At 48.9% G+C, this 10,361-nt stretch overlaps 1 protein-coding gene across 1 annotated transcript; it reads right to left on the bottom strand.

Moving 5' to 3' along the window:
- Nucleotides 1-2,563: 2,563 nt before the first annotated feature.
- On the bottom strand, nt 2,564-6,560 carry LOC124651484 (D-3-phosphoglycerate dehydrogenase 3, chloroplastic-like). The gene is made up of 5 exons (XM_047190600.1): nt 5,953-6,560; nt 4,009-4,385; nt 3,804-3,914; nt 3,612-3,707; nt 2,564-3,526 (listed from the first exon to the last, which is right to left on the bottom strand). The coding sequence occupies exons 1-5, from the start codon at nt 6,557-6,559 to the stop codon at nt 2,852-2,854; spliced, it is 1,866 nt and encodes a 621-aa protein (XP_047046556.1). The 5' UTR covers nt 6,560; the 3' UTR covers nt 2,564-2,851.
- Nucleotides 6,561-10,361: the final 3,801 nt, after the last annotated feature.

Here is a 10,361-nt window from a genome sequence, read left to right as displayed (position 1 = left end):
GGTGAGGCTAATTATGGCGCGTGTAGCCTTCTGGCCGCAACTAGCCTGGCCCCGGAGAAACTGTCATTCCGAGCGTTCCTCTAGGGCCTGTCACTGAGATGATTTGAGAACCGTGCGATGCAACAACGCGGCTCGGCCCAGGTATCCAAACGGGCAGAAAATTGCTAGCCCCAAACGAGCCAAAGGGACATGCAGCACCAAAACGCGCCCCATATTAGAGCATCTCCACTCGTCTCCCCGAGGAGGCCCCCGAGCGACGTTTTTCCCATCCGAACGGTGAAATTCGGCCCAGTCGCGCCCCCGGTTCCTCGTTTTCGTCCGGATTTGGCCCTTCATCCATCCGGCGATCCCACGCCATCCCCGGTCCCCCGGGGAGCTATCGGGGAGTCCGGCCGAGTGAAAAGTGGGGAAGGGACCGCTTTGTCGGCAACTGGACACACGAACCCCACCACCACCTCGCTCAAAATTCCCCCCACCCCTCGTATCTCTCTCGCCACTGGCACCACCCCGCCGGCTTGTTGCCCAGATTCCGCCGTCCTTCCTTCCCACCTGCCTATATTCCGCCGTCTTTCGACGACGCCCTATCTGCCTGCCTGTTTTTCGATGACGGCCTACTCCTCGTCATTCGCGTCTCGGCTAGCCTCGACCACGCCCGTCAGGTGTTCGTCCATTTGCCTCGCGGGCCATGGACTCGGACGAAGAGGAGGAGCAGATGTTCGTCGAGCTTATGCAAGAAGAGATGGCAGCCGCCGCCCAAGACGAGGAGCACATGATGATCCTCGGTTGCTTATCAAGCATGTACGCCGAGGTGGCAACTGGTCGACGTGGTGGGTCGGCACCAGGTCGCCGGAAGTGCAAGCCGAGACAGCGAATGGAGGGCTACTGCATGTTGTACGCCGACTACTTCGCCGACAATCCATTGCACGGTGAGGCTTGTTTCGAGCGTCGTTTCGGGATGAGCAGAAAGCTATTTACGCAAATTGTGTATGCCATCCGAGACTTTGACCCCTACTTCAGATGCAAGGCGGATTGCACTGGCTAGGTTGGATTTTCGTCACTGCAGAAGTGCACAGTGGCTATGAGGATGCTGGCGTATGGAGCTCTCGGTGATGGTGCAGATGACTATCTTCGGATGGCGGAGTCCAGCGCCCTTGATTGTTTCTACCGGTTCTGCAGGGCCGTCATAGCAGTGTTCGGGGACTTTTACTTGAGATCACCCACTATCGAAGACACTCAGAGGATCCTTGCAACAAATGAAACTAGGGGTTTTCCAGGGATGCTTGGAAGCATTGACTGCATGCATTGGAAATGGAAGAACTGTCCGTTTGCGTAGCGAGGAATGTACAAGGGTCACAAAAAGGTTGCACTCTGTGATACTTGAAGCGGTGGCTACCCATGATCTCTGGATTTGGCACTCTTTCTTTGGTATGCCTGGATCCAACAATGACATCAACGTCCTAAACTGCTCCCCGATCTTTTCCAAGCTTGTTGAGGGTCATGCTCCCCCGGTGAACTATGTGATCAATGGTCGACACTACAACAAAGGATACTACCTTGCAGACGGTATCTATCCAAAGTGGGCAACATTTGTGAAGACTATCTCGAAACCCGGCACCCCCAAACATTCCGAGTTTGTCAAGAAACGAGAAGCTTGCCGAAAAGACGTCGAGCGTGCATTTGGTGTCCTCCAGCAGAGATTTGCTGTCGTCCGGTTCCCCGCTATGACTTGGTCCAAAGATCAGATGTGGGAGTTGATGAACTGTTGTGTGTGCTTACACAATATGATTATTGAAAATGAGCGAAAACATCCGGTTCCTCTGGCTGAGCAAGAAGCACCATATGAGAGAGAGGGTCCACTTGCACAGTCTAATCACCAGGTACCGACATCATGGGCTGCCTTCATTGCCATGCGTCAGGAGATTCGAGACTCTACAATGCATCAACAGCTGCAAGATGATCTGGTGGAGCACATATAGACGCTCCGAGACAACGCCAACGCCGACGCCAACTAGTCTATCTTTATTAATTTGTTTCAAAACTTGTGAAATTGTGTGCTTCATTTGTTTCAGCACTTGTTAAACATTGTACTGATTTTCGCCGAATTTGTTTTAGCAATTTTCTGAATCCTATTCGCCGAACTTGTTAAATTTTATGTCGAATTTGTTTGAAATATGTCAAATGGCCGAGGTTGGGGGTGTCCTGACAGGGGGGACGGCTGGAACTTCGGTGCTCCCCAGACCAAATTTTCCTCCAATCCGGAGAAAAATTTCGCCGGATTTGGACGTGGGGAGCGCCAACGAGTGAAGATGCTCTTACCAGCTCTGCAACAGAAAGAAAGACCAGATTGGGTCCCGAGCTAGGTCCCGACGCATTCCCTCGACCTCAATCTGTGCATGGATCAACTGCAGCCGGCAGCTGAGCGTGCCATCCCAGCGAAGCTGATTCGACTTCTGCAGCCGGCAGGATAATGGAATTCGAGGTGGCTGCTTCAATCACTGAAAGCCTGAAAGGGACGTAGAAACAGAGTATAATCATTTTATCGATTAACAAAACAGGCAACAAATGAAGCTGTAGTAGTATACTAGGCTACTAGCACATTTTTATTGCATCAAACAATACAATATGGCAGTACTGTTCTCCACAAACATACATCAACACACAGGGCATACATACACACATACATCGTTTTTATTCAAACAGGGGCCAAGCGAAGGCGCCCTGCCTATGTATACTTCTTCCAATCTTCAGGGTTCAAAAATGTAGAAGTCCCGACGGACCACGGATCACTTGCTCCGCGTGGCCATAAAACCGACGATGCGCTACTACTTATCCTAGGCAGACTTCCCTTCAATCATAGCTCAAGGAACACAAACTCCTCAACCGCCGGGATCGCACCAATCTTCTCGAGCGTTTCCTTGTCAGGCTCCTCATCGACGCCGATGGCCATGATCGCCTGCTTGCCACGGAAGGTCCGGCCGACGCTCATGAAGCTAACGTTCACGTTCTTCTGGCCGAGGATGTTCCCGACCTTGCCGATCATCCCAGGCTGGTCGATCTGCCGGCAGAGGATTAGGTTGCCCTCCATGCTAACGTCAACCTCATACGGACCAACAACGGTCAGGTGGGGCACGCCATACTTCACCCTGCCTACAAGGACAATGTCCCCGCCGTCGCTGATTGCGCCGGCGAACTTGGACTTGACGTGCGACAGACGGACCTGGATGGACTCCAGCGGTGCCTCGGCGGCGCCACTGTCGTGGGAGACCCGCTCCTCTGTGATGCGCAGGCCGCGCTGCTTTGCTGTGTAGTCAGCGTTCACGAGGTTGACGAATGTGCTAGACACTGGCTCCACAATGCCCTTGGTCACCATTGCGCGGAGGAGCCTAGTGTCGAAGTCGTCAGGGCCTCTCGCTGAGGTGTACACTACTTTGACACCCTTGATGCCACTCTCTCCGGCCACGAGCTGCACTGCCAGCCTCCCCAGCTTCTCTGCCAGGGAAACATAGGGAGCGAGCTCTGAAAGAACCTATAAAGGGAAGAAACAGAGTTACAAGTTGTTCAAGAACTTGCATAATTGTAGTGCGCCAGTGACATGTCAAGAAGCTTCGTACCTCTGCTGGGACCATGGGAGCATTCACAGCAGTCGCTGAGAGTTCACCTCTCAGTGCACCGGCGACAGCTTCGGCTATTTCGATTGCGACGCCTTCCTACAATGTGGTGAGTTCAGTAAAGTTAGAACATCAGGAACAGCGGCCAGCATCCATTAGGACAGGTATCAATATGGTTGTAGGTAAGATGCAGACCTGGGCCTCCACTGTGCTTGCTCCTAGATGAGGCGTAACAGTGACATTTTCATGAAGAATCAGCTTGCTGTCCTTTGGCGGGGGCTCCACTGTGAAGACATCAAGAGCCGCCTGATCCAGATTGGCAAATAAAAGCTCTACATTTCAGACCAGTCTTCTCACTAATGAGTTGGAAGAAAGTTGTGAAGCAGAAATTACTAATCACCTGAGCAACTTTGCCAGAGTCAAGTGCTCTAACCAGAGCATCTTCATCGATCACTCCACCCCTAGCCACATTGATGATCCGTACACCGGTCTTCATCTTTTTGAAGGACTCGTCGTTGAAGACCTTGGATGTCGTTGGGGTGAGCGGCATGTGGATGGAGATGAAGTCAGCTTTGGCTATGGCCTCCTCAAAAGATACCAACTCAGCTCCGATGGCACGGGCCTTATCAGCCGGGGCATAGGGATCATGGGCAATCACATGCATCCCAAGCCCTTTCGCTCGCCTTGCTACCTCTGAGCCAACCTTTCCAAAGCCCATGATGGCAAGAGTCTTTCCAACTAGGGAAACTCCGACATACTTGGCTCTTTGCCATTTACCTGTATCAAATGAGTTCAATACATTTATTAACAAGAACGATTCTGTTCATTCACATAACTACTTGGTACATACTACTGTATAATTGTGCAGTTAAAATTACAAGCAACTGTATAATTTACATGTCAGATAGGAATACAATTTATCCAAATGTCATTTGTGACATTAATGTCGTTGAACTCTATGGTGAAAACTGAAAATACCTACGGGATAGTTCAATAACATCATACCATCTTTTGGGGGCAAAAGACTAAGCAAAACATTAATATTTCAGCGACATAAGTGTCAGAAAGCAACAAGAGCTACCAAAACATTCAACAGTGATTTTGCTTCAACAAGTAGCATTACTTTCCAGAGAACTTTGGCAAATAGGTAGCCCCTTTCTAAAAAGATAAAAAAAATTGCTAAAGCTGTTGAGCAGGGATCCTATTCCCACTAAACTGAGGCATCATGCCCCGGACGAATCAAATTGTAGTACAAGCTAGGGATATATTACCAAAACTATATTGCATAGATTCCTCAATAAGCATTAAGCAGATACGGTCATGATTAGCAAAGATGTTGACAGCATAATCTGCTATGTCAACTACCAGTAGAAATCTTATACCCCCCTTACCTAGAGATTCGATGCATCTCTTTGGGCTACACTAATAAGCTGTCATGATCTGATATAGACTTCAGAGAGCAAATGCAATAAAGTATACTCAATCAATCACAACAGCAAACAGGCCGTCAACATCACCGTAAAAAATGATATCTGTACGCTCCTGCCGAACACATTGTTCATTTTCCTTTGTAACAGTTCAGCACACTGTTACAGTTGTATTATTGGGTGTCATTTAACTCTAGTACGGTGAATACAGGCAAGTCTATTTGCGTCCTACTATCTGCTACAAATGATGTTCCTAGCGGCCTGCCGATGTTCATGGGGCGCAATAATGTACTATAGGGTCCCGAAGGGAGACTCAATTGCATCCAATAATTGCATCTGTCGCCCCCATGGCCAACTCTATGATACTCTCATTGAGGCTAGTCTTACAGTTTTCCAAGTTCACTAGACACAACCAGATTCATTGAACCTGCCCATCTTCAGTACTACCAGTCCTCGTTTTGGTGATCCGATCCAAACATAATTAACTACTCCAACTGAAGGGGGACCACCATAAATTGAAATCATAGTTTTATTTTTCATTTGGCACGAAACAAGATCAGCTTGAAATGGATTTTCAACATCAAGCTTGATCACCGCGTGACATTTGTTAAATTATTTGGCTGTTTTACAGTAATGTTTTGGCCGAGTCAATCATCAAAAGTTGCGATGTCGTCGTCCATGACGTGGGACGACCGAAGTTAGTATACAATTACTTAAAAAACTTTAAGTCCGATTCTGAGGATCAGTAAGCAGCATAGATTATGAGTCCTTGAGAATCGGACGTCGACGTCACATACTGTAGCCTGCTAGAATCTGAACTAGTGGCACTTGATCAACTGCTAGGATGGTCTTATTATTCAACCCATTTTAAGCTGTATTAAAAAGTTATACGGAAGCAGCAGAGATGAATCACTCACCGGCCTTGAGCGCGGCGTCGGCCTGCGCGACGTTGCGCGCCATGGAGGCGAGCAGCGCGATGCCGTGCTCGGCGGCGGCGACGGTGTTGGCGGTGGGCGCGTTGACGACGAGGCAGCCCGCCTCGGTGGCCGCCTGGAGGTCGACGTTGTCGATCCCGACGCCGGCGCGGCCGACGACGCGCAGGCGGCCGCGGCCGGCCTCCAGCACCTCCCTGGTGACCTTGGTGCCGCTGCGCACGATGAGCGCGTCGAACTGCGCCACCCTGGCGAGGAGGTCGGCGGGGGACATGCCGTAGGCGCACTCCACGTCCGCGAACTGGCGCAGCACGGCCAGCCCGGCCTCGCCCAGCTTCTCCGCCACCAGCACCGCGGGCTTGGGCCGCAGCGACGCGTCCGACCCGGAGCGCGAGATCCGGCGCCTCGGCTCCGAGGCCGTGGCCACGGGTGCTGCGGCAGCCGGCGAGGACAGGATCGCGGATCGAATGCGGAGGCGCGCGAGCGGGGCCGCCGTCCTCGAGGGCGCGGCGAGGCGGGCCCGCGCCGCCCTCGCCACGGCCGGGCTCGCGCCGGCGTGCGGGTTGGAGAGGAGCGCGCGTGAGGCGGACATGTTCGATCAGGCTCGTGTCGTGCCCGTGGTGGTGGTGAATTCGCGTGGAGGCGGAGGAGCAATGGCAGTTGGTTTATAAGCGCCGAGGGTCTGGGGAGGTTGGTGGGAGTTATTTTGGCGGAAATTTATTTCTCCCTACAGGTGGGGCCTGCTATTATTGCTTCTGATCACTGTTCACTGAGACAAAAATTTCGGGACATGGAAGGAGATATTTTGAGATTGGCCGAGTATACTGACGCTGTGCCCTTTTTAGACATTGTCAGCTGAAATTTGTTTGGTTTGCATGTAAAAACGGATAATGTAGCGATTTGCACGAGGATAAGGTTCTGCCAGCGGAGTAGAAATGTTTCTAAATATGGCCAAAGGAATTATGCGCCCAAAGGAGCACGTGGGACATCGGAGCCAGACTCTCGTATGGACAAGAGATTAGAGATGCAAAATACTTGCTCCATTCACAGCTGTGATAAAAATTTGGTCTAGATACATTATGTAAAGTATTTGGACGAGTTTACGTCTATTTTGACAAATATAGCTGCCATACTTAATTTGAAATGGACGGAATACTATCACCATTCCATATTGATTGTCATAGGTTTGGCTAGTACATGAATCTAGATAAATTCGTGACAATTAATATGAAATAGAGGTACTCCATCCTCTGGCCTAAAACATTTATCTCAGATTTACGTAAAAAGTAGGTTAAAAAGTAGTATTACCTCCGTTCCAAATTAGTTAGTTATAGCCTTGTCTACATAGAGATGTATCTATACACTGAAATGCTTTTACATACACATGTATATGTATAAAGCCGTGAGAATTATTTTAGAATGGAGTATTTCCTCCGAACCTGAATTGTCGCAGATTTTGGCAAATATGAATGCTAAAAAAAATATAGGTTCATTATACCTATGATAAGTATTTAGACCAACTCTAGCATATCATGGTACTCATCCCGACCAGATAATGACCACCGGCTTCCAAATTTTTGCCAAAAAAAATGACCTATGAAAATATAGGAAAAAAGGCCGACCTAGATAATTTTTTCAGATTTCCCCATTTTCAACCTTTGACGAAATATAGTTTAGTTTTCGGCTGCCCAAATCCAACACCCCCGATCACGTGGAAGTATTGGCACAACTAAAATTCCAGCTCCTTCCAAGCGCACGACTTCCCCTCCTCCTTCGCTGCCACCACCACTTGCAATGGAGATCTCCATCGTTCCCGCCCGCTCTGCGCTATGAAAAGCTTCCAAACTCTACGTTGCTCCTCCCTGCCCCACCCTCTTGGTTTTGTTCCGCCCGCCACATCAACCGTGTTGCCACCATGGATGTGTTGCCAACCTCGAGTGGAGCCACGAAAGCAGTCCGCAAGGCATGAATCAAGGGGTCTGTCACCGCAGCCTCCGTTGTCGTTGTTCTCAGCTTGAATCGAGCCATTTTTTTCACTTGTCCGCTGTCACACCCGGCCTGATTCGTTGTCAGCGCTCGTCCAACCTGACTCCGCCCGAGATGTAATTTTATGCTGTTCTAGGCCTCTTCTAAGAATCGCCCGAATTTGTGTGTTAGATGAATTCGTCCACGGCATGATTTTTGCTCGAGGACTTGTCGTCGGCTTTGGATGATTCCAATATCGAAGAATTTCTTTAGGACCACAACATTGAGAATCTTATCTTGGTCACCACCATGAAGGACACACATGGACGGCAAGAAACAGAAGATCCAAGGCTCGACGGTCGTCCGCTTTTGCATTTCTCGTAATCGATATCGTGGCCACACCATGCTCATGAAAGATTACTTTGTTGAGGTCTGCACCTACCCATCACATCTCTTTCATATGCATTATCGAATGCGTATATACTTTTTTTCTCAAAATAGTGGAGGATTGCGAGGAAAACTCATGTTATTTCAGTCACCCGAGAAATGATGTCGGTCTCCTAGGATTTAGTCCATACCAAAGGTATCTACCGCAATGAGAATGATTGCATACGACATTTTGGATGATTACATCGATGAGTATATTCGCATTGGAAAAGATACCTCTCTTGAGTGTGGTTGTTTGACGCAATGAGAACGATGACATACCACATTCCGGCTAATTACACCGATGAGTATCTTTGCATTGGAGAAGATGCCTCACTCAAGTGTGTGTGTGGTTGTTTTCCGATGAAGAAATATGTTTTTTCCAAGGCTCAAGAATCATGTCAGAAGTACATTGAGAGAAATTTTAGGACAAGGAGGTCTGGCTTGTTTTTTGGGACAAGAAGTACTTCCATAGAATCATGAAAACATATGTAATTCTACACAAAATGGTCATCGGGGATGAGGGGGACATGAAGTTGGAATTTTTTCTTGGAAAAAATGTTGGTAAACGAATGAGGGGTTCGCGGTCGAAGATTTTCCACACCCTCCACCACCGTTGGTAGACGAACGAGCTCGGGGCATTTTGTAGGAGAATTTTGGGTGGTCTTGCTTGGTGCTTGGAGAAGCTCGGTCGCTAACCCTTTTCATTTGCATCAACCCCCCCCCCGATGGCGCGTAGACGACACGTCCGTTGGGAACCCCAAGAGGAAGGTGTGATGCGCACAGCAGTAAGTTTTCCCTCAGTAAGAAACCAAGGTTATCGAACCGAGTAGGAGTCAAGGAACACGTGAAGGTTGTTGGTGGCGGAGTGTAGTGCGGCGCAACACCGAGGATTCCGGCGCCAACGTGGAACCTGCACAACACAATCAAAGTACTTTGCCCCAACGTAACAGATGAGGTTTTCAATCTCACCGGCTTGCTGTAAACAAAGGATTAGATGTATAGTGTGGATGATGATGTTTGTTTGCGAAGAACAGTAAAGAACAATTGCAGTAGATTATATTTCAGATGTAAAGAATTGGACCGGGATCCACAGTTCACTAGTGGCGTCTCTCCCATAAGATAAATATCATGTTGGGTGAACGAATTACAGTTGGGCAATTGACAAATAAAGAAGGCATAACAATGCACATACATATATCATGATGAGTACTATGAGATTTAATCAGGGCATTACGACAAAGTACATAGACCGCTATCCAGCATGCATTTATGCCTAAAAAGTCCACTTTCAGGTTATCATCCGAACCCCTTCCAGTATTAAGTTGCAAACAACAGACAATTGCATTAAGTATGGTGCGTAATGTAATCAACACAAATATCCTTAGACAAAGCATTGATGTTTTATCCCTAGTGGCAACAAGCACATCCACAACCTTAGAGGTTGTCTGTCACTCCCGCATTCAATGGAGGCATGAACCCACTATCGAGCATAAATACTCCCTCTTGGAGTTACAAGTATCAACTTGGCCGGAGCCTCTACTAGCAACGGAGAGCATGCAAGAACATAAACAACATATATGATAGATTGATAATCAACTTGACATAGTATTCAATATTCATCGGATCCTAACAAACACAACATGTAGCATTACAAATAGATGATCTTGATCATGATAGGCAGCTCACAAGATCTAACATGATAGCACAATGAGGAGAAGACAACCATCTAGCTACGCTATGGACCCATAGTCCGGGGGTGGACTACTCACACATCGATCCGGAGGCGATCATGGCGATGAAGAGACCTCCGGGAGATGATTCCCCTCTCCGGCAGGGTGCCGGAGGCGATCTCCTGAATCCCCCGAGATGGGATTGGCGGCGGCGGCGTCTCTGGAAGGTTTTCCGTATCGTGGCTCTCGGTACTGGGGTTTCGCGCGGAAGGGAGCAGTCGGAGGAGTCACGGGGGCCCCACACGCTAGGCCGCGCCGCCCTAGTGTGGC

The sequence above is a fragment of the Lolium rigidum genome, chromosome 1, assembly GCF_022539505.1.
Source record: "Lolium rigidum isolate FL_2022 chromosome 1, APGP_CSIRO_Lrig_0.1, whole genome shotgun sequence".
NCBI classification, from domain to species: domain Eukaryota; kingdom Viridiplantae; phylum Streptophyta; class Magnoliopsida; order Poales; family Poaceae; genus Lolium; species Lolium rigidum.
Note: the sequence above shows the minus strand (reverse complement) of the source record. Positions and strands in the feature narration are given on the sequence as shown.